Source organism: Macrobrachium rosenbergii, chromosome 2 (genome assembly GCF_040412425.1).
Source record: "Macrobrachium rosenbergii isolate ZJJX-2024 chromosome 2, ASM4041242v1, whole genome shotgun sequence".
NCBI classification, from domain to species: Eukaryota; Metazoa; Arthropoda; class Malacostraca; order Decapoda; family Palaemonidae; genus Macrobrachium; species Macrobrachium rosenbergii.
Genome location: NC_089742.1, coordinates 85546371 through 85572572, shown reverse-complemented (window position 1 = coordinate 85572572; position 26202 = coordinate 85546371). Strand labels below are relative to the sequence as shown.

The window sequence follows — 26202 nt, the reverse complement described above, 5'->3', positions numbered from 1 at the left end:
GTTATATGTGTGATAATCTTACTGAGAGTCAACTAAACTTGTACTGAAATACAGTACAGTACAGTAAGTCAAACAAAGCAAAAAAGAAAAATGGCAAACATGATACCATTCTGAGAAACAAACACACAAATGCACACAATGCACACACTATGTAGAGGTGGTTACATCGGCATTGATGAAATGCCACGTCGATGTAAACACACGCACACACAGGCATAAAAGTACAGCTTCCATGATATTAGGAGGTGAAATGAAAAATCATTAACTCCAATAAAACAGTGTTCTTTAAATGCATTTGCTTTAAACAGTCTTTATTGAGAAATGTCATATGCACAAAAGATGTAAACACAGGGTGTTCGAATGGCATACACAAGCACAGTTTGTGCAGTTAGGCTTCCAAACAAGATTACCAAATTTACGACTTATGTAACAATCCATAACTATCTCATATAATTAACAATCACCAAAGAATTGGCATAAGCAACTTTAGTTGTGACATAAACAAATGAATTTGAAACAGCTGTTTTGTGATTTTGAGGGATTTTACTATAACAAAGTACTAAATCCTTTAAGGCAACGGCATTGTAGTAAATGAGAATTAAAATTTTAATACATTACTACTATTTTATGGATGTGACACATTGATCTTGTTTCCTTACATCATACTGTGAACATATACTTGTGGCCATGCAGGCCTGGGTTAATTTGAAGTGTTCGCAGCATATACAGTGATACAGTAGCTAACACTATAGTTTTTATCAAACATTTGTTCCTTTCATCACTACTGGGTTTTTATCAAACATTTGTTCCTTTCAACACTACTGGGCTAATATTACACAGGACCCACACCATGCATATTGCTCAAGCTGCGTTTTCCCTGTGGAAATGGCTCATAACTACTGCCTTGAGCCAGCCCCTGAAGGAATAAATAATAATAATAATAATAACTTTATGAATTTCCCTGGGGTTATTTGATTTTTAGAGATTTTTACAGGCCGGCAACGAAAACTTTATTTAATTGACCTTGGAGTTCTGACTTGCATAGAGGGAAATCGTAAAAAACAAAGAACAAGGGACGATTTTGGGAGCTGAAGGCTCTACTTCATAAGGAAATGTTAGGTAAACACTTGGGATAGATTAAGGAATTATATTTACAAAAGAAAGCATTAGAAGGGAAAATGGGTAATTGAATTGTTAAAGGGCTTGCAACGCCTGAAGATCCTCCTACTGGAGTCTTGACTAAGGGCAAGGCACAGTCCAAGATGAGTCCACTGCGAATAGGTCCCTCTGCAAGAGAGATTTACACATTACACGCCAGTAAAGGAAAATATAACACAGAATATGACTGGAGTCTGCACTTAGAGTGCCAAAGACTCAAGGAATAACTGAACACTTTACACTGGAACAAGAAACACTGCAAAAGGCACTGAACAAATGACACAAGGATGAGAAACAATACTGGCACTCGGTAACACTTCAAATTGGCAAATGGTCGTGACTGAAATGTCTTTACTCGCACTTTACCTTAGGGGAAACGGGTCTCTGGCAAAGGATAACGAGGGACAATCACACACGTGACATCATTCTCAGGTTCCTGGGTGGGTCCTTTCGAGGATGATGGTAGTACTGGGTTCACGTCAGGAGTCTGGTGTGGACATCTGGGGGGAAGGTGGAGGGTGACCTCTCAGCATCTTCTATCACTCACCTGCGTGTATGGCTAACTGCAAACTGCTAACGGCCCAACTGCATCGTGACTGACTGCCCAACAACTACTCAACAACTACCTGAGATGTCTCCTGTCCTTCTCTTTTTAAGGCCTTGGCCGAGTGTCCTGACCGAGTGCAAAGATTGGTGACTGTGTGCAAAAGATGTGTCATCTGCCCAGGTGTTCAGCCATCTGGTTGCCTCCTCCCAGGGATCCTGCGAAAGGAAAGACAATTCAGCATCTTAATCTGCCTTTAGAAGGTTGTTTTATGCAGCATAGTTCGGCTAAGCTGCTTCAGGGAGTGGCACCCAGCCTCTCATCTTTGCCTCTTTCGACCATGCCATCTAAATGTCTGTTTCAGGTAAAGGAAATGGACAGATCGAACTGTTGATAACTTTGTTTTGATATCTAGGTTCTACTTTCAATAAACTAAGTGCAAATTAAGGGTCGTCTGTCAGGGACTCCTTGTATTATAATAGCTCCCCACCGAAGAAAACATTCGCACCTCCTTTGGGTGCATATGTTGATATTCAAGAAGTCGGCACAGATGCTTTACTTTACCTTATTCCCAACACAAAATGGAAAGAAGTTTTATTTTACTTAATTTTCTTTATTTCCCAACACAAAAATGGAAAGAAGCTTTACTTTACTTCCAACACACATTAATAGTAACTACTTTAATATGGCACATTAATTTCTTCAAATTTATGGTATACATTACTCTAAGATTATGAGGACAAGATAATTCTGAGGCAGGTGACAAAATTTAAGAATTAATTTACATGTAAGTTCCTTAATTCTAAACAAGCAGAGGCATGTGGTTAGTATGCCTTGAAGAGGCGGGGTAAATGATACACACAGCATTTATTTTGTGAATGACATCCCCTTTACGTGATATTGTAATGACGATACACAATTCGCATTGGTAATTGCTTAGCTAATAGTTCAAAGCATCGCCAACTCAACAGTTGATGGCCGACAACTTACACTGGGGATTTTGACAGCTGTGGCGAGCGAGTGAGTATTCGTGAGTTTTAATTCGCTAACTTTAAACAACGCTAATTTTATGCTTCCACGGCCCACAACTCGGGCAAAGGCTATAAATAGATACTCACTCAATGTTATGATGGGATAAACAGACAAATGATGAGGGGTCTGGGACAAAATAGAGTTCTTAGAAAAAAAAATAAAAACAAAAGGAAAAATGAACAGAATGAAACAAGTGAGGGGCATGACTGCGTACTAAAAGGCGGGACATGTCTCTTGGTTTACGAAGGTGGCGTTAAAATCACAAGGGCAGGAGTCTATGAGTCACGATTCTTTAAAAGTAGATACACAGAAAAATAAATAAATGAATAAAAGAGTAAATGATATGCGCAGAAGAGCCAATGAAGCAGAGTGAGGTATTTATTGTTTATGCAAGAATTTATTGTCCGTCGCATATAAACTACGGCCTGGACTATCTCTCAGCCCAAGGGCTGGAAAAGGGAACCCAAAGGGCACGACTCCTTCACGAAGGGCCGACACGCATGCCCTGTGCCAAGGTATGGGCGCAAGGGTGCGCCACTTCCCACTCTGTTATTCTTACTACTTTATAACAAAATGATTTATATATTTAGAGGGAATGGTATCCTGTATTTAATTGCCTCTTGTGGTGATAATTTAGGAAAAGATTAAAGGAAAGATCAACAGAGAATGATAAGGGATAGAAGTTCCAGAGGAACAGAAGAGAGTAGAGGGCCTTGACATCCTCTTCTGGAGTAGAGGTGCCAAGACTCTTGAAAGATGAAGGGGTGGCACAGGTGCCAGGAGAGCTCTAGAGCTCTTTGTAGACTACCTGGAATTTTCCACCACTGGTAATTCCGCTGTGAACCTCTCTTACTTGGACAGTCGGCCTCGGCCGGGGAATTGGAGGGCCCGAGGCTGGAAGTGTCAGCTGCTGCGACAGCTGACACAGGGTTCTTCTTCGCCAGTTCTACCATGATCTGTTGCAGCTCTTGGAGTTCATTGGCCAAGTGAGAGATGGTAGAATCCTGACTCGCGATTGTTTCTGCGACAGACTGAGAGAGAGAGGAGGCCGGGTTGGGGGCATGAGAGGCTCACAGGTATCAATGACCAGCTCAGGCATGGGTTGCGAGGCCGCACCTTTAGGTGAACTTCTGTTGTGGTCGAGAGGAACCATCTCTCTTACCGGCGCTGGTAGCGGTGCCAGGCTGGGAGAAGAGAGGGGGTCCTGAGTTGGATCCCTTGAATGGAGATCGGGGGCGTGCTCTGGCGCTGGCACTAAGGCAGGGTCAGGCACTATCAGTGGTTTCTTGTGCTCGTCGGTCAGGACGGACGGAGCTTGGCACTGCTCGGTGCATGCAAGTGGCACTGGCAGGGATTTGGCATCCCCTGGAGGGAGATCTGACTGGAGCCCTGGCACTGGCATTGAGGCAGGGCCGGGCACTGGAATTGGATTGGAAACCGATCAAGGGGGGCCACTGTACATCGTACTCAGGTGGCACTGGTAGGAACTTCACGTCCTTATGGTACCGAGGGGCGCCAGTCTTGACTGGGGGAAAGGTGGTGGAGGATTTCTCACGCCTGATGAATGAGTTGGGGAGTGTGGACCCCTGGATTGTCGTGATTTCTGTGGGGACTGAAAGTCCTGTCCCAGGATGACGTCATAGCCTCCGGGAAAATAGCTTGCTACTGCAAGATTGCAAATTTTTGATTGATGAGGTTTTGTGACTCTCAGTTGGACCGTAGGGAGGATCATTTTAAATTGATTTACTCCCTCGATCGTGACGAGTTTTCGTCTATTGACAATACCTCTAGCTCCATAGGGAACTCTTATCCCTTTGTATGAGGGAAATTTGCAAGCCAGAGTCATCGAATGCCTTGACCTGGCGTGCGGGGTAGCTGCCTTGGGGAGGGGCCACATATATGGGACTTTCGGTGGGAGGGCCCAAGTACTTGGAATTCGTGATGGCCAAGGTGATGGCGGGAATATTGGGCTTGTTATTTTTAGGGCATTTCGCCCATGAGGGAGAGTGGCCATAAACTTTGCATGCCGTGCAAAAGGTTTGGCTGAAATCTCTTCGCACTACCCGTGTGGAGGGTGCAGGCGAGTTATTGAATGGTTTTCTAGGAGAAAGAGGCGCTGTTTGCTTGTTTTGGCACTGATCAGAGGAATGCCCCGTCTTTTTGCAATAATGGCAAGTTAGGGGCTTGCCCAAGTTTCCATTCCCCTGGGGATTTGATCTTCCGAAGAGGGGTGGGGGATTTATCTTCCGCCCCATAGATCCTTCCTGAGGGTGGTGAGTCTCCCGCATGTCGGCTATCCGGCAACACTCGGTGAGTGTTGCAGGGGCTTTTTCTACTACATGATTGGCCAGGGCAGGAGGGACGTAGCACAGGAAATGCTCAAATTTAAATTTATCTAGTACCTCTGGGGTGCTAGTGGCTCCTTCAGACTTGAGCCATTTTGCTAACGCCCGCTCAGAATGGTATGCCCAATCAGACCAAGTCTGGCCTGCTTCTCTTGGCTGCTCTCTCCAACGCTCCTCCACCGCCTGGGGGTAATCTTGTATGCCTTGGCAACCGCCTGGCGTACGGCTTCCCAGTTTCCCTTATCCTCTGCCGAAAGGGCGTGGTAGGCAACAAGTGCCTTCCCTCCCAGGAATTTAGTGAGAACAAGGGAGAGTTCTGCGGGGGAGAGGGTGCAGCACTCCAGGACTCTTTCGGCCCTCTCGGTCCATATTTCAGATTCGGCCTCTGTCCATTTTGGCATGAACGAGTGAGCTTGGCTGAGGGTACTCATTCCCACTGCAGGAGCGGGGTTGGCGTTCTGCCGTTCTACCATCTGGAGGTCATGGGCACACTGTCTCTCGCTCCTCCCTCTCCTCCTCTTTCTCTTGCCTCTCCATCTCCTCTCTTTGCGCCTGGGCGATTCTTTCTTTCTCCCTCTCTTGCCGTTCTAACTCCTCTCTTTTCTCCTGGGCGATTCTCTCTTTCTTCTTTTCTTGCTGTTCTAACTCCTCTTTCTCCTGGGCGATTCTTTCTTTCTCCCTCTCTTGCCATTCTAACTCCTCGCTCTTCGCTCTCTCTTGCTGTTCTATTTCCTCTCTTTTCTCCTGGGCGATTCTTGCTTTCTCTCTCTTTTGCCTCTCGGCTTCTCTTTCCACCTTGGCATTGTCCACTCTCTCTTGAACCCATTCCCTCAGTGCTTGCCCTGATAGTCCCATGTCCTTTCCAGTGGACATGTAGAATTTGAAGTCTTCATTTTGTTGGGCTCTGACAGTAGCCATCTTGAAATAATGGTTATGTGGACTGGACCCGCTAGAGAATCAAATATGTCTGAGAATACTCAGGTTGTCTGAAAAGACTTAATTGCAAGAATATGAAACACTCAGTTGTTCAGACTGAATGAGAATGGATCTGTCTGAATAAGACAATTGATCAGTAAGTCTGAGGAGACTTTGTTAAAATTTAATATGTCTGAGTAAGACGTGGTTGTTCGTGGCGAATGAATTTTAATATGTGTCTCGGAAGACGTAAATGGAGTTTATGTCATGCACGGACTTGGCTGGCTGTAGCGTGAAATTAAGGTGTTGTTCTAATTAACTGGAATGATCAGTCCCATAAGGGGTTGGATTTTGGTTTTCCCGCAGGAGTTAGAAATTCTCGCCTCGTGTGATGTAGAATTTAGTGGAGTCTTGTAAGATTTGGAATTTGGTTTGCCCATAGGACTTGGAAATTCTCGCCTCGTGTGACGTAGAATTTAGTGGAGTCTTGTAAGACTTGGAATTTGGTTTGCCCGTGGGACTTGGAAATTCTCGCCTAGTACGATGTAAAATTTAGTGGAGTCTCGTAAGACTTGGAATTTGATTTGCCCGTAGGACTTGGAAATTCTCACCTTGTGCGACGTAGAATTTTTAGTGGAGTCTCTTAAGACTTGAATTAGGATCCATCCCTTAGGACTGAGAAATTGGGTTGGTCTTGTAAGCCTTAAAAATACGATTTGTCCCTTAGGACTTTGCTGAGAATGAAGGTACGCGGGAGGGGGGGTGAAGGTCGTCTGATGCTCACCGGAGTTATTTTTAGACTCTGTGTGAATGAACCCATCTATTTATAGACCGTCTGGGACTCTGGGGAATTTCCCAGGATGAGCGGATAACAGTAAAAATAACCTAGCAATTTTTCCTAGAAGCTGAGTTCAAATTTCACTTTCCTAACACCAATTCGAGTTTTAGCTAAACTGAGAGAGAGTATTTCAGCAATGCAAGCTGATCTTATCCCACAGGGGAGTTCGTCCGCGCCTAAATAATCTCGCTATTCCAAAATGAGAAGTAAAGTTTAACACAGGAATTTCTTTTGCACTATTCCTCCAAGCAAAGAATGGTTAGCACTTGTTATTTCCTAACTACCTATCCTGAAGGGCATGCATTAACAAATCTAATACAGAGGGTCTCTTCTCTCAGTGAATACATGCATCCCTATTCCTAATTCCTAGGAACAGTCATGATTGTAAAAAAAAAATTTTGCTAAGATTAACACATTACTTACTTGGAATTCTCTTGGTCTGTGCTCTTGATACCAGGTTTGGAATTTGTCTCGCACCCAGCTTAGCTTTGCTAATAGCTGATCTGGCGAGTTGCAAATGCAATGAAGCAACAATAGAGGGGAAAATGCAACTGCTAAACAAGATCCTGGCAAGGTTGCCATTTTTACGAATTTCCCTGGGGTTATGTGATTTTTAGAGATTTTTACAGGCTGGCAACGGAAACTTTATTTAATTGGCCTTGGAGTTCTGACTTGCGTAAAGGGAAATCGTAAAAAACAAAGAACAAGGGATGATTTTTGGAGCTGAAGGCTCTACTTCATAAGGAAATGTTAGGTAAACACTTGAGATAAATTAAGGAATTATATTTACAAAAGAAAGCATTAGAAGGGAAAATGGGTAATTGAATTGTTAAAGGGCTTGCAGTGCCTGAAGATCCTCCTACTGGAGTCTTGACTAAGGGCAAGGCACAGTCCAAGATGAGTCCACTGCGAATAGGTCCCTCTGTTTATCACTGAATCGAATAACAACAGTCCTTTTGCTTGTATTTCAACCATTGTATGGTAATACACAATTACCATAGGTTATAGTACAAAATATGTTAAGTAGAAAATGACTGATATATTTTTACATTATACCCTTATTCTGTATAGATAAAAGATTGGCAAGGAAGTATACTGCTAAATTTATGCTGCAAGTTGTAGCTTAAGCTGAGAAAACAATGTTCAAGCGCTAATGACTATAAATTATCATGCATCAGCAACATGGATGAAACTCGACCGTAATTAAAATTGGAGAGAAAGCATTTTAATCAAAACTACTCGGCATGAAAGAACACATTACTGCTATTTATACTCCGATAAACGATAAATACGGAAATCTCGTATTATGATGAAATCAAGTGAAAATAGCAAATGGAATCTTGATTTTTTTACATAAAACAAATGCCCCCAAAATAGCCAACATTATCTATTAACAGAAAATAGCTAAATTAATTTCACAAAGAGACATAGTTTATATATATCTCGACTTAAAAACACTTTGTACAGTATAACGAAAAATAACCTTGCCCCATATAAATAAAGTATCCAGAGATTCATTTACGCTAACTAGAAGCAAGAAAAGCGCTCTGAACTAAGTTAAAATGGCGAAATAAACACTGCGTAAATTATTTCCAAACCAAAACATTGATCACTATGATCGCAATTTATAATACAAAAGCAGTATGAGAATATACACAGTATTATTGGATACAGTGAATTAAGGCATAACATTTTAAAAGATCCATGGAAAAGACATACTGTATTCGTTATGTTGATGTTTGTATAATACAATATATGAATATAGAGCACAGTATAATGTAGGCTACGTTAGCATATATGTATACGATATACCATAGTGTAGGTTAAGCTAACTCTTGTTTGTTATTCAGTTTCTCTTTGTATTGAATTATCATAAGTCACTCTGCATGAACCTCCAGAATTAGCTGATATTAATAATTACTGTATAGTGTATAGTATATTTTATGTAGTTGTATATACAGGCAGTCCCCCGGTTTATTTTATAGAGCTTTTCAAATATATTCATCAGAAATTATTTCCTGGCTTACCGACGCATGTTCCGTTACACGCTACGTTACACATCGGAAGAAATATGGCCCCAAAATGGCAGAATAATCATAATTTGAAGGTTTTTTTGATGTAAAACTCAATAATAATGCAGTTTACATCGTTTTCAATACCCAGAGCATTAAAAGTAAGGTTTTCTTATGATTTTTGACGATTTTCGACGATGTTCGGCTTACGACGATTTTTCGGTTAAGCGACAAGCAAGAACGGAACCCCGTCGTAAACCGGGTGTATACTGTAGGAATACCCTAGTGTAGGCTAGGCTTTATTCAAGATATGTTTTTTCCAACAACCTATGGGGTTTTTTTGGAACCTGACCCCATCATAAGTAGGATAATACCTGTATAAGCATTTTTAGTTTTTTTTTGGGTGTGTTTGAACTATCAAAACAGGCAGTTCTAAGTGTTTTTAGAAGGGTTCTAAATATTCAAGGGTTCTAGCTATTCACGGGGGTGTGTGTGGTATGCATCCCCCGCGAATATAGGGGTTTACCGTATATATATTATATATATATATATATACAGGGTGCGGCAAAAGTACGCCCTTTGTTTAAGTGGAACAAAATTAAAGCCTTTTTGATTATCCTTTATTTTTTCGAACATGAATGTATTGCCACAGGTTAACAGATTAATATAATATATTAACAAAATTAATATAATGCTTATTTGGTTTAATAATTCGCATAATAAGTATATCTTATAATGCCCTTTATTTTTTTAATTTTATATCTTATAATGTATATTTTCTTCTTTATTTTTTTAATTAATTTGCTAAATCTTCATTTCTTCGGATATTTTATACAACCATGAGATTAACAAAGGAACAGAGAGTAAAAGCGATTCAATTGTACTATCAAAACAATAAAAATGGTGCTGAAACCAGAAGATTGTTATCAGCTGAATTTAACATCCCAAGGGTGCAAAAGCCGAAATATCATTTGTATTGAACATTATTAAACCAAATAAGCATTATATTAATTTTGTTAATATATTATATTAATCTATTAACCTGTGGCAATACATTCATGTTATATATATATAAAAATAAAGGATAATCAAAAGGCTTTAATTTTGTTCCACTTAAACAAAGGGTATTAAATTATATATAATATATATATATATATATATATATATATATATATATATATATAAATATATATATATATATATAAATATATATTATATATATATATATATATATATATATATATATTATATATACAGTATATATTTATATATATAAATATAAATATATATATATATATATATATGATATTTATATATATATATATAAATATATATATATATATATATATATATATATATATATAAATATATATATATATATAAATATATATATATGTATATATATATATATATATATATATATATATAAATATATATATATATATATATATATATATATATATATATATAGTATGTATATATATATATATATATATATATATATATATATATATATATATATATATATATATATATATATATATATATATATATATATATATATATAGCTGTATATATATATATATATATATATATATATATATATATATATATATATATATATATATATATATATATATATAAAATATATATATATATATATATATATATATATATATATAAATATATATATATATATATATATATATATATATATATATATATATATATATATATATATATATATATATATATATATATATACATACAGTATATACAAAAGCATTTAACAAAGAAAATTATTTGTAAGCTCAAAAGTGATATAATTCAGTATGGACTTTATGTAATAAAAGAGTTGTGGTTGTCCCCTACTCATCCCAAAAGTTTAAGATAATTGCATTTTTTACCTTTTTTTATTACCACAGATCATCTGCACAAAAACTGAAGATGTTCTAAAGGACTCTTCATTTGAGGAAGTGGAAATAGGAACCCTCCGCACAATATTAAAACAGGACAGTTTGACTGGTAAGATTTAGATACTATTTGCTGCTTGGTTGTCGTAAGTTGAAATAAGGTTAATGCATTATAATTTTGTAATCTTTATGATTAATTATGCCCTCTGACATGTAAATGCCATGATGATGATTCTGTCTGCATGTGCTCGAATAATTGATGTTAGTGTTACAAAAAAAAAACCATTACTTGGCCAATATCGTGGTTCACAAAATGCCAGACACATCAGTCCATTATAGACTGGCAGCAGATCTGCACATATACTCATGGATCTCCAGGTCCTCAGCAGCCTGGTGCTTTAATTATTGTGTTTCTTGCAAGATATTAGCTGCTTTCCTTGGCTGAAAAAAATAATGCTTTGGTTTTTGAGACTTCTAGGGACCTGACATGTGGGACAATTCTAATGTCTTACCATCTAATTCAATTCATACAGTTATACAGTCGAGAGAATTGTGTCATACCATGGAAAGGAAATTTGTCAGTGGTACTTCAATATATCAACCAAACCTGACTGATAGTCATGTCAGCCATCTAAAAAATTAATCTGTTAATATTTCAGTGATTGTGCTTGGAGTCTTTATAATGATAAAAGATAAACAGCCATATCATCAGTACCCAGGTTTTTGTTGTATAAAGTTACTATGTTTGGTTGTTGGGATCTCTATAACTGTATAGTTTTGTTATAACGGCATGCACTATGAACTAGTTGACTCTCAGCAGAGGTGAAGAGCAAGGTCACATCATTATCAAACCAATTGACTACTGTCATGTGACCGCCACCTCCAGATGACTTCCATTCCTCAAAAATACCTCCACCTTGTCAGTATCTAATGCTAACTTCAGCCCTGGAAGTAAGTCAACATGGCCCAACCATCCCATATCACTGGATACCTCTTTCAGCAAAATGTTTTTCAAGTTGAAACAGACTCCAATTATCAAAATATAAAAGATAATTTTTATTGTTTTTGTATTATTGCAGTCAAGTGCAAAAAGATGTTTGAAAATGTGCCAAGGTCCCACAGTCTTCAAATACAAAGATTTTGAAACCCCATTTTTTTGCTTTCATAGATGTATATTGTTTTGTATTATGCCTTCTTTTGAGAGGCATGCTTCATAGATGTATACTGTTTTGTACTCTGCCTTGTTTTGAAAGGCACCATCTGCTTATCAATGTGAATGTTTTGATTTATTGTTAGTTTTGGAAACTTTCTCAGTTGATCCACCATTGGCCATACCTTGAAAAGCTTATCATTATTTATCTTTTCATTATGATCCTTGATGTGTATGTTTGATTTTATAGTATTCTCTCTATTTCTGGTCATGACCATACCATTGATTTCTGTTGTATATCGTCGGGTACCCAGGGTGTCCATCCTTATATGATCAAGATATTCTCATTAATGTTATCTCTGACCTCCCTGAAGCATTGCTTGAAGTCCCTAACCTCAAACACTGGAAAATTGACCATGATGTCCTCTCTGTTGTTCAACCTAAACTAACTATGCTTTGAGAGAAAAGCAGACATATCATTCCAAGCAAGAGTCCAGTTACAAGCTGTCAACTTGAGGGAGTAGTTTCTCATGAGTTTTACACAAGTATCCAAATCAAGCTCCTTCTCCTCATCCTCATAATCCCCATCACTTGATGAAGGAAAATCTGTTGTTAATGCCTCTTTACTGCCTCAGTAATGCCTTGGTCCATTTACTGAAGGATAGAAGTCAGATTAGGAGGCAGGATGTACACTGTCAAGAGCAGGCCAGCCTCTACCTGATTGGAAGAAAGACCAAGCTCCTCCAGATGTTAATGAACGACTTTCTTGCTGTGATGGTTTTTAAACCAGTATGATAATATTGGCTGTGTACCAAGCCTTTCAAGAATGATACCAGTTGCAGGATGTCAGTTGCCAAGAAATACAGCCTTTTTTTTGCTACTTGATAGCTGCTGCTCTTTGTGGTTGTTTTCTGGCAATTGATGTTAAATGTAAGGTGAAAGAGAGAGCAGAATCTGGAAGAAAATAATTATCAGATGTATAAGGCATTTTTTGGAGTTCAAAACTTGGCACTCTTGTTTAAGTGCTTGCCACAACTGACTGGAATGGATTTGGCATCAAAATTATAAAATGTGTGATTACTGATATTTCAGTCAAAATCCTTAGCCCTGCTCTTAATTATTATTTTGTTATTAATGAAGTCAGCCCTTGACTTGCACAGATTTCACTCTAACAAATTTGAATTCCAGGACCTTCCACAAGATAAAACTGGTATTATTTGTGTGCATAGCACAGCAAGCACAGCAAGAACTTGCACAATACATAAAAATTTATTTATCATGTACATCATCATGATGGTGTTTACTAAGCTGTCTTGTGAGGCATGGTGTATTTTTGCTTAGTTTAGGCTAGAAATGATGGCATTACTCTTAGCTGTCAGTTAACTTGAAAATGTCAAAGGATAGTTATACTATAGGGTCTTTGTTGCTTTTTGATTTTGTTACTTATGAGGAGGCCATAACCAAGAAGTGTCTGATAAGTTTATGGACTGCTGTATTACCATCAGTGTTGAGAGAGAGAGAGAGAGATGTGGCGGGGGCAGGCAAATATTAAAAAAAAAAAAACTGTCAAAACAGTTGGCACTCGCCGTAATAGGTTCCAAGACATCCCATATAAATGAAAATTCTTGTAGTCCATATATAAAATGGAATTATTATTATAAATAACCAGACCATTGAGTTAACAATTGTATTTACATAGCATTTACTTTTAGGTATTATAAGCAATGTAGAGATGATTTATATTTTGTGTTGCATACAGGAGGGTATGTGTAGGTTATGTACACAGTTGCAAATAATTTGTACAGGGCATTATGCCATTTATACACTCTCAGTAAGAGAATGCCTTATTAAAGTAGTCATCAATATAACTTTGGTATCTTTGAAATTTTAAATTTTATCAAATTTCTTCTTACTATCCAAGAATTTCAGGTTTCTCTTTACTGTCTTGATTATCAAGAAGGGATAACATTTCTGGGATTAGGGCTCATTTTATAAGCCAGTAGTAGGAGCTGTGGTGGTCTCATCAACCACCTGATGATGTTTAGACCCAAGAGATATCAGTATGATTGTCTTATTGATATCACAGTGGCAGGACTAGCTTTAGAACTGGCCAGTGGATTTTTAGGGGGAGCTGGCTTCTGTGGATAAGGCTCTGCATTATGTTTGGCTTGCCTGCAGAGATGATTACAGTTGGGATGATTGTATTCAAATACTGTGCTTAGTCCCATCAGGTAGTTTTGTCTACACTGGAACCACCCCAATCGTGTTGATGCCACCAGTAGGGAGTAGACATTTGGGAATCAGCTCTTACTGGTGTCATTGATTGGGAAATGAACTCCATGAAAGGCTAATGGTGTAATATTTCAAAATTTATAGGAATTTATCTTTTTTCTTTTTCACTTCCTTATAATAGTCCCTCAAAGATTTTATGTACCCTTGGCCCTTTAGATAATCCTTCAACACCTGATGACCCAAGGTGCTGATACAAAAGTTGTTACACACTCCTCCTTCAGTTAATTTGTCTTATATAAGATTGTATAAGACTTTAGACCCCTATCAGAATCCCAAAATGAATCCTCTTTGGGACCCAAAATTGGTCAAGGTTCCTAGTGATTAAAACAGATAAAAGAATATCGCTCTTAAGACCAGAAAATTAATTACTAACAAGAAGTCCATCCAGAGTTGTCATTATGACTACCAAAATAAAGTGAGTCGCCAAACACAACCTGAATTCAAGGAACTGAAGTTTTACTAAGATATATAGCAAAGATTCCTTTAAAAAAGATATGGTAATGTATAAGGCATAGAAATATACAGTATCTAGTAATTAACAAAGAAATATCACTGAAAATTAAAGTTTTTGGACCAAACAGAGAATTATAACCCTCTGTACCCAAATCTCTCCTAAGCAAAAACCTTAAAAATATGGTCACATACAAAATGTGCCACAGTGACCCATTATTTGCTTTTTCCAGATCAGATGACCTTACAGCTTTCATGCAAGGTCTGAGGAGTGTTCATATTACATATGCAGTATAGAATTAAAATTACCACTGGGAAGAACAAGAATTAGAGCAAAAAGTAAGGGGTTTTAATGATCCCTCCAGAAAACTTAATAAAGAATGGCAACTAGTCAGAACCTAGAAAGAAATAGCATGAGAAACAAGAATAAAGAAGTACAGGTATAATCAAATAGTGAGACCAAAGAAAATTGTACAAAAACTGAGAGTCCAGAAGAGTAGTAGTTTCAAAATGTTTATGAAGTTCTTAATTACATGCACAACAAGCCAAATCTGTTTGTAAGACCTAAAACATATAACAAACCAAAGCACCAGAAGATAACATTTCACCATCTCCAGTCTTTGTGATTTATGGGTAGAAAACTGAGCAGAAGCAGGAAAGGCTGAGAAAAACAAAACTCTAGTCTCAGATAAACTGTTATGAAGACTACAAATAGTTGTTGATTTATGACTTAACTGACTCATGACTGATCAACTTTACAACCATGCTGCATTTGGCAATGAGCTGGTGTGAGTATGTAAGTTTCTGCCACTGTTGGCATCACTAGCATCCCTGTGAGATACTCTTTCATTCACTTTGTGCTCAGTTGACTGTTTGCATTGGCCACAGTACAATATACATTTGTATCAGTGTGTGTCTTGGTTGCATCAAAAACCCCAAGTTGTGTACCATGAGGACATAGCTTTTGTCTACTCCTAGGCCTGTAAAGGAAAGAAAGGCCATTGATCTCTACACACAGATGGTACTTAAGCTATACAAAGCAGGAAATAGAGTGAACACGATTACACATGATCTCCAGTTATCACACTTTACTTTGTTGATGATGTTGAAGGACAAAGAAAGGATTTGTGAATCTGACAATAACAAAGTAGTAGACTGGGTCCATCCAAGAAATGGAAAACACTTGAGTATTTGGGTGGTAGATCAGATCCAAAAACGGCAGACATTTTTAACCTATGCAGATAGAGCTAGCAGCCTGTTTCTGACTTAATGCAGTGTGCTGGAGAAGCCATTCAAGATTTCATTAAGTACTGGCTGTTCAAGAGGTATAAGAATAGATTTATATTTCATAATGTTTGAGTGACTGGAGAAACAGTGAGCACTGATGAGGAAAGAACTGAAAAGTATGTTTAAAGTCTTGAAAAAAAAAATCAGCAAAGAAGGATGTCGAGTAGAGTGTAATTTTTAAAGTGGATGAAATGCACATGTTGAGGAAATGTATACCAGCACACACATCCACAAAGAATCCCAAAGCATGCATGAATTTAAAGCGTTTAAGGATAGGCTGACTTTGCTGCTTGATGGGAACATTGCGGGCTTTAAGCTGAAACTTTAATTAATTTACCACTCCAAAAACCCACAGGCATTCAAGATTGGGAACAGGCATGCTTGTTTGCTTTCATTCTAAATGTAAAGCAGACTCTGCCTGTTCACCTTCATTTTAACTGTGAAGCAAATATGATGTAAACACTGTTTGGAAACTGATTCATGAATTATTTGTTCCTCAAGTTTGTGAATATTGTTTGGAGAGAGGAATCCCTGTGAAGATTTTATTTGAAACAGTCTTGGGTAATGCACCTGGACTTCCACCTCATATAGCTGATCTCCATCTTAACCCTTAAACGCAGACTGGACGTATCGTACGTCGACTAAAATTGTCTGTCGGGTGCTGAGTGGACGTACCGTACGTCGACTACAAAAAATTTCAACCTTCAGTCAACTTTGACTCGACCGAAATGGTCGAAAAACGCAATTGTAAGCTAAAACGCTTACATTCTAGTAATATTCAATCATTTACCTTCATTTTGCAACAAATTGGAAGTCTCTAGCACAATATTTCGATTTATAGTGAATTTTTTAAAAAAACTTTTTCCTTACGTCCACGGAGTAACTCTGCCGAAAATTTCATAAATTCTTTCGTCATTTTGTCGTAATTTTTGCACCGCTTTATATTAGCCGTTACATAAAGTTTTATATATGAAAATGTGTGCAATTTCATGTAAAATACAACAAAAAAAACCATGGTTGTAGCTTTTATCAGTTTGGAAATATTTTCATATAAATCACAATAAGTGCCAAAATTTCAACCTTTGATCAACTTTGACTCGAGCAAAATGGTCGAAAAATGCAATTGTAAGCTAAAACTCTTACATTCTAGTAATATTCAATCATTTACCTTCATTTTGCAACAAATTGGAAGTCTCTAGCATAATATTTCGATTTATGGTGAATTTTTGAAAAAAACCTTTTTCCTTAGGTGTGCGTGCGGTAACTCGGCCGAAAATCTCAGAAATTCTTTCATCATTTTGTCGTAATGTTTGCACCATTTTATATTAGTCATTACATAAAGTTTTATATGGAAATGTGTGCAATTTCACGTAGAATACAACAAAAAATAACTCATGGTTGTAGCTTTTATCAGTTTTGAAATATTTTCATATAAATCACGATGTGCCAAAATTTCAACCTTCGGTCAACTTTGACTCGACCGAAATGGTAGAAAAATGCAATTGTAAGCTAAAACTCTTACATTCTAGTAATATTCAATCATTACCTTCATTTTGCAACAAATTGGAAGTCTCTAGCACAATATTTCGATTTATGGTGAATTTTTGAAAAAAACTTTTTCCTTACGTCCGCTCGGTAACTTGACTGAACATCTCAGAAACGCTTTTGTCACTTTGTCGTAATGTTTGCACCGCTTTTCTAATAGCCGTTACATAAAGTTTTATATATGAAAATGTGTGCAATTTCATGTAGAATATAACAAAAAATAACTCAAGGTTGTAGCATTTATCAGTTTTGAAATATTTTCATATAAATCATCATAAATAGAAAAAAAATTGACCTTCGGTCAACTTTAACTCAACCGAAATGGTCAAAAACTGCAATTGTAAGCTAAAACACTTACAGTCTAGTAATATTCAATCAATTACCTTCATTTTGCAACAAACAGGGAGTCTCTAGCACAATATTTCAATTTATGGTGAATTTTTAAAAAAACTTTTTTTTACATCTGCGCGTTACGAATTCATGCATCATTTTGTGATAATATTTTCTCTGTGTTGCTTTGACCATTTTACAATTTGTTATATACCAAAATCATCGCAATTTAGTGTACAATACAAAAAAAAAAACTCATTGGCTTTAACCGTTTTGCTCACAGCGCGATTTGTATACAATTATATATGAAATTTTTTTTGCACATATATTTCAATATTTATATATGATAATGATATTTTTCATTTCTGATGGTTGCATACTAAACTTCAGGAAATGACAAAAAAGGAGCCAAAATGAACTCTTAATCTTAAAAACTAAGCATGCTGTGATTTTTTGAAAAAAACTTTTTTTCAGCTTCGGCGCTAACTCCCGAACGCCGCCGGCATATGGCAGACACTTTTGTAAATAGAGGCTCGGCGTTTAAGTGTCAACATGCAAGTGGTTTTTTTCCCACCAAATACAACTCCACCCATCCAACCTATGGATGGGTGGAGTTGTGTTTGGTCTCCAGACCACCTTCATTAAAGCCATGGCTGGTACAGATGCCAACTTAGAACTAACATTGTGAGACATGAAAAGAATACAACATTCTTAAATATATCAAGAATAGTGCTCCCACTTGGGAGGTTGTGACACAGAAATGCATGAATAGGAGCTGGGAAATACGTTAAATGCTACATTTATACTTTTGATGAATTTAACAGTGAACGTGAACTTGGAGTGATTCAGGAAAAAATAATAAAACTGGTAAGAAGACACTCTTTGGAAAGCGAAGTGGAAGGTGTTGAGAGTTGCTGGACCAAGAAACCAGAGGGAACTTACAGATGAAGAGCTAATTGCTTTGGAAGAAAGAGTGGAGAAGGAGAAAGGGTGGGAAGCAGCAAAGAATGAAGAGGAGCAGGAGCCAGAAAGGAAATTCACCTCTAAGGCATTATCAGGTTTATATTTCTTTAAATCTCCATCTGAAAACTGTTATGGACAGAGGGCTCCAAAGAGAAATTAGTCTGCAGGGAGAGGCAAGTTATAGGGAAAGGTGATATATATGAATATGAGGGAATAGAAGATAAAATTAATTCACCTGAATTCAGGAGATGTCAGCAGAGAGCAGGAATGAGTGTGCTCCTCACTTGAAACATTTGGAGATCAGAAGATTCAACTGCACTTGGCAAATTATTCCACATTTTAGTAGCCAAGATAAAACTCCCAGCAAACTGATAGTAGAAAATGACACATTGTTGGAAGCAGCAGCCTGTAGTGTTGCGAGCAAAAGCAGGTAGGTCAGGTGAAGGAGTGCAGTGGATGTTTGTCATTGTAGTACATTTCATGCAACAAAACAATGAACTCAGTTTGTTTTTCCCACAAGGCAAATAACTCAAGTAAATTTACATCTTGCACATTTTGAGGGAAAGGGCCCAAAATGGAACAATTTGTAAGGATTGAATAAATTGCATGTAATACATTTTGTCTGTATCGTGGAATGTATGAGGAGAAAATTAAACAAATAATTTAGACAAATTGCGCCATTTTGTGGAGAAAGTAACTCTAGCTGCCCCTGATGACACCACTGATGATCCACAGCTAAGTATCGGTTGCCAATAAGATGTTTTCATTTTTTGTTTTCCAAATGTTCTTCATTTTTATACCTGTATGTATTTTTGTATTTTAGCAAGCTTTGCAAACATTAAAAAAATAGTAACATGCTGTGTTTGACTTCAACCCATCAAAGTTAAGAAACTGAATGATGTTTGAAGAGATTAGAAACAAAGCAATGCAGAGAGAATTACCCACAGTATTGAACAGATGTTATAGAATATAAAAACATAAATTTGATAATACAATAATGTCTAGAAAAAGGTACAAAGGTTAAAAAATAATAAATGTAATAATAGCTGAGTAAATAGAAACAAAAGATGTGTAGAGAAATTAGAAACAAAATGAAGCATAGAGAGATTACATAAAGTATTGCACAGTCAAAGTTCAAATCGGACGCAGCATGATTCTTTTTATATTGTCCAAAATCTTAGACTCAGTATAATAGTTGCCAAGTACAGTGCTCCCCCATTTTTATGCGGGAATAGGTTCCAGAACCTACCAAGGAAATACAAAATCTGCAGAAAGGCAAAAATCCCCTCTAAAAGTGCTTATAACTAACCAAATATCTTGTACCCCTAAAACTAAAATGGTTATAACTGCCTATTTTAACATTTCACTGCTTAATTTGATAGTTCAAACAAAAATATACCTTAAATTATCATACTAAAACAATTTAATATCATTTCAAACAAAAATACACCCCAAATCACCATCCCAAAACACCCAAAGTAACCTTATATTACAGTACTCTCCTACTACTGTTACCCTTAAGTAGGCTATATACACCCCTAAAGCACTTATAACTGCCTATGTTAACAGTTCATCACCAAACTTGACAGTTCAAACAAGAATATACCTCAGACTATCATCCCAGACCACCCTAATATCATTTCAAAGTCATAGTTCTTCTTTGGAGTGGTGGTAGAGCTTTCGACTGGCACGCTGTTGGCCCAGCGTTCGACTCTCCGAGCCGCCAATGAAGAATTAGAGGAATTTATTTCTGGTGATAGAAATTCATTTCTCGTCATAATGTGGTTCGGATTCCACAATAAGCTGTAGGTCCTGTTGCTAGGTAACCAGTTGGTTCTTAGCCACGTAAAAATAAGTCAAATTCTTTGGGCCAGCCCTAGGAGAGCTGTTAACCAGCTCAGTGGTCTGGTTAAACTAAGATATACTTAACTTTTATTTCAAAGTCATGTTGCAAAATTAAGTTCAGCCTACAACTGTTACTCTTGCATATCCCCTATCATTCAGATGCACGTTTTCTTTGGCCTACGTAACTTTGCGCTTCGTTCTGATCATATTGTATGTAATGCACTGGGCATATATTTTACGTATATTTTCGTGTGTTGTAAGATGATTTTGAAATATTTACTGTACAGGTACGTATAGGATAGTACTACTGTACATAGCATATCTAAAATACTTGGGTAGTTTAGATCGACTGGACACGTACATACTCCAAAGAGAATGCTAGGTTTGTTAGTTACATCATGTTAGTATTTTTGTGATTACATGCAAATACATTTATGATAAAAAAATTATTCACTGCAGTAAATTGTTATTAATCATTGAAATATTATTAATATAATTTTAGTCATCTTAAACATTTTACCCTTAAAAAATATATATGTACAAGAGAGAGAGAGAGAGATCTTTCATGTATTTAACCACCATATGGGCAACATAATAATAATAATATACTGTAATTTAAAAATGCATGCATTTCTATACAGGCAGTCCCCAGCTAACGGCGGCTTGGTTAATCTCGATCAGGTTTTATGGCGCTTGTCTAGCGACGAAAATCGACAATTTTCGGTGCCGAAAATCGCCGATTTCCGGTTATCGGCGCCGATAATAGGGTATTGGTGCTGATATATACCTAACAGAGGCGCTGATAACCGAAAATCGGTGCTTTTCGGCGCCGATAAGCCCCGAAAATCACCGAAAAATCGCCGATTTTCGGTTAGTGGCGCTTTTCGGTTACCATCACACTCCCAGAACGGAACCCCTGCTGATAACCAAAGACTGCCTGTAGTAAATTATGTGAAATTTTAAACAAACAAATACATATTCCCAATCTTTTCCAAAGCACTCAAGTGAGAGGGGGGGAGGTTGTACCTGTCATATATATCAAATATCTGACCCATATTTGACATACATGACAGGTCCAACTTCCCCTTCAAGTCAGAGCTTTGGAAAAGATTGGGAATATGTGTTTGCTTGTTTAAAGTTTCTCATAATTTACTATAGAAATGCATAAATTTTTTAACTATCGATTATTATTATTATTATTATTATTATTATTATTATTATTATTATTATATTTATTATTATATTATTATTATTATTATTATTATTATTATTATTATTATTATTATTTGAAAATTAGTACTTATTATTAGGTAAACCATTTATTTATCATACAAACGTGGTTAATCCTCACCATCTCCCATAAATTAAAAAATTCTTGTGCCATCATTCTCTCTCTCTCTCTCTCTCTCTCTCTCTCTCTCTCTCTCTCTCTCTCTCTCTCTCTCTCTCTCTCTCTCTCTCTCTCTCTCTCATTATACATATATTTTAATGAAAAATACAGTAATTAGTGAATACACAGTGTTGCTCTACGAAAAAAGTGAATTAGTGATAATTTTGGAGATATGTCCCAAAGAAAATCCACAAATTAGCAAAACTTCCCCCCATGGGCAAGTGAATGATGTGTCCCACAAAAATCCACAACAAAATGAAATGTAGAAATGTGAAACATGTAAAAATGGGGTGGGGGGTTTGGGGCACGGGCACTGTAGTGTTAAACTTTTTGTTTAATTCCAATGTCTTACATGTCAGTGAGTTTGTGAATTCACAACTAACACTATTTTCCTTATGGGTATATGAACATGGTCTCTTTTATTAATTGGTGTAATTCATAATCTAAGTGACATGAATTAATGTTTTTTTACATTGTTTAGCTGAATGGTGTGATAAGATTAGCAGTCTCGTCAATGCCACCGCACTTAACTTGCTACTCGAAGTGGTCTTTGTAACTACCTCTACAATATATAACAGTAGACCTTTTAAGCTTAACGGTCATTAAAAAAATTTGCAAAATAGGAATATGAATTACAAAAAGTTTTCTTTGAATTTTGAGGTTTTAGGCTACGTTCAAACTGCCTGTATGTTGTGAAATGATTTATGGACCTAATGACATTAATCCAAGGTTTTTCAGATGTACAGTAATCTCATTTACAGTCAACTACTATTCTTGCTCTCACAGTTCGTGGCTTCACTGATTCACGGATTTTTATATTGAACTTATCCCTAAATTATTTGTGAAAAATTCAGCAATTCACAGACTTTTTCGTTGAGAAATTCACCAATAAGTGTATTTTGATGTTATTTTCATGACTAAATAAATTTTTATGATAAAAACATGATTTACTAATTTTCAGTTATTAACATTAAAATAAACACATCATAATATTATAAAATGTATTTTATTTTATGTGTTTAAGTACAGTATGTGCTCAACTGTACCAGAGTTGTGAATTCTAGTGTTTCCCCTGTTCTGTAAAAAGAAAATGGGACAACCTCAGTACTCTTTGAGAGAAAATGGCTCTGATTGAATGTAGTGTATTTTGGTGTATGTTCATGTCTAAATAGATTTTTTTATGATAAAAACATAATTTACTAACTTTCAGATATTTTCAGCATAATATTAACATGTATTTTTTTCCCATATATTTAAGTTCATACCGAACTTTGTGAATTCCTATTGTTTCTCCCTGTTCTGTAAAAACAAGATGGGACAGCCTCAATACTCTATGAAAGAAAATGGTTCTGTTTGAATGTAGGGGAACTTGAGTTTAGCTTTCACACTTAGCTGTAAGCCATGTATTTGTAAGGGAATAATGTAAGATGTATTTTAAATATTAAAATGTTTTAGGATAATAGTTTCAAGACATATTTGGTGTAGGATGATAGTTTAAGGTATGCATTTGTTGTTTGAACCATTAAATAGACAGTTATAATGTTTTTATAGGTAGTCTTTGGTGTCTGACCTGTTTAAATATGTGGTTATAAGGGTTTAAAAGGGGGGGGGTCAAGTATTTGTGGATTTTAGCTATTCGTGGGGTGTTATGGTACCTGTCCCCAGCGAATACAGGGGTTTACTGTATATATATATATATATATATATATATATATAGTGTGTGTGTGTGTATATATATACATATATATATATATATATATATATATATATATATATATATATATATATATATATATATATATATATATATATATATATATATATATATATATATATATATATATATATATATATATATATATATTTATATATATATATATATATATGTGTGTGTGTATATATATATATATATATATGTATATATATATATATATATATATATATATATATATATATATATATATATATATATATATATATTATTAAATAACTATTCATTAAATCAAAGGTGACTAATATATGAGGTAAATGGATAGTATATTATGGAAATAAGAAAATCGGTCATACAATGACCACAAAGTGGGACGCAAATACCACTCTGATTCGTGGATACAGGTGGTAAATTATGCTGTAAATAGCATTTTTATTTCTGTGTGATTTATTTGGCCACCGGTGAGCCACTATTTTTAGACTAATAAAATGATTCCTCACCTCATAGAGACAACACACACAACTTCTCATGATGGTGGCTGGCGGCATAGTGGTGGGAGACAAAAAAGAAGTAAACGTGATATGGAAGAAACTACTTAATTCCATAATGCGAGAAACATGGTAACATAAAAGTATTTTAGTTTGAATTTGTGTACCCATTTTACATTTATGTTCAAGAATAAAAATAATAATTCCAATAATAAATTCATTTCTTTTAGCTACTAAAAAATGATTCTCCTAATTCATTCGCTAGTAGGTTCAATCAGCTGAGCCTAAGAACATAAACATTAGTCATTGCAAATGGCAACCTATTGATTTTTTTTATACATATGATGGTAACATAACATGATAATAATGCCGTATAAATGGATTCATTAAATAAAATATCAGTTTCATTACAGTTACCTTTATCGTAAATACAGCTGTAATTGCCTATTTGGATTATGCAAATGGATATTTTGAGTGTAACACCTAGCCTAGGTCAGTAGTTCACACTTACACATTTTGTATCTCATGTATGGTAATACAATATGGTAACAATGATAAGAAAGTTGTATAAAAATACATTAATGGTGATAAAACCATGGTAGGCTGTGGGTAAACAGATTGGCTACTTACCTACTGATCTTTGTCATTTATGAGAGAGAGAAAATGAAGGGGTTATTTTTTTTTTCAAATTAGTACTTATACAGTATATTTTGTTACAAATATGGGGGGAAAAAGGTAGATAATTGCCTTTTGCATAAAGTTTTTAGTTTAAAGTGTGATAGGAGTTGCTTATAAGCATATTGAGTGTTTACAGTTGTGGTATTGACAAGATTAGGTGAGGAAGGGTAGGGAGTTGCCCTTGAACACCCCTAGATTTTTTTTATTCACCCTTATCCAGATTTTGCCATGATCCAATGATCCCTTGGCTATATTAATCCAGATAATTGAAGGATTACTTACTCTATTTTTCATTTTGCCCAAACACATTACTATGATGTATCAGTCTTTAAAATACAGGTAGACGTCGAGTTACAACGGGTTTAGGTTCTTGCATGCATGTCGGATGTTAGTTTTGCTGTAAATCATTTTGTAACTCAGCTACAGGTGTTTATATAGGCAACTCTGTAGCCTAACTCCTTTTACCTACAGCCTACCATGGTTTTATCACCATGAGTATATTTTTATATATTAACTGTACAACATGATTTACAACAATGATTATATTCATTTGTTTTACTTAGACTGTAGTAAATTTGCCTTTTTACACTGTTGTGTTCCCTTACCATGAATTCTACTTAGCAAGAATTGCATCATTCACATTGTGCTGTAGACTAGAGTCTTAGTATGTATTAAAAGGGTATTGTTCATTTTGTTTTATTGTAACCTTTGATTTCCCATTTCGCCTTGTAATATCATGGAAACTTGTGTATTTAATGTAACCCTTTTCCATCTACATGTGGCATTTTGTCAAGTATGACATCTATGCAAAAACAGTTTAGCTTTTTTTTTTTTTTTTTAGTTTTAACTGGGTATCATACCTATATACTTATAGTACAAAGGAGAATATTTTATCACTGTTGATATGTTTCATTTCACTAATTACTTTTCCAATCCATCTTAGTGTTTTGTAACTTGCCCCATGTTTACATCTATGCTTCATTTGGTAAGCTACTGGTAACTGCGCCAAAAGTAAAATCAGTTTAACCTTATCTTAGTTGACTCTGATGAATATCACACCGTAATAATTCTGTACAGTTCGGAAAGTACTCTACTATTACTGATCTCTAGTTTGATCTCAGCCAGTTTGCTTTTAGTCATAATGTTACAAAACCTTTTTACGATGTTTGCGTATCGTGTGGAGCATGTGCATTTGATGATATTCACGTTTTCACATTTACTCTGGAGTTTTTTTAGTTTATTCTATTAATGGTTACTAACTGAAAGTTTTTGCAGGGGAAGTGTTAAAATCTTTTATCATTTTCCTCTTGTAAATT

General features: G+C 35.9%; 1 protein-coding gene across 6 annotated transcripts in view; it reads left to right on the top strand.

Annotated features, from left to right (window-relative positions):
- LOC136848877 (BTB/POZ domain-containing protein 6-B-like) overlaps window positions 1-25575 on the top strand; it is a 309776-nt gene extending 284201 nt beyond the window's left edge. For 3 of the 6 annotated variants that reach the window (XM_067121709.1, XM_067121737.1, XM_067121734.1), the window contains exons 5-6: window positions 10770-10869; window positions 24228-25575. In XM_067121709.1, coding sequence (XP_066977810.1) covers window positions 10770-10869; window positions 24228-24319 — 192 coding nt within the window. In that variant the 3' untranslated portion in view covers window positions 24320-25575. Of the gene's footprint in view, window positions 1-10769; window positions 10870-18285; window positions 19608-24227 lie in introns of those variants that run through there. The other 3 variants (XM_067121719.1, XM_067121727.1, XM_067121712.1) reach the window with 2 other exon arrangements.
- The last annotated feature ends 627 nt before the right edge of the window (window positions 25576-26202 follow it).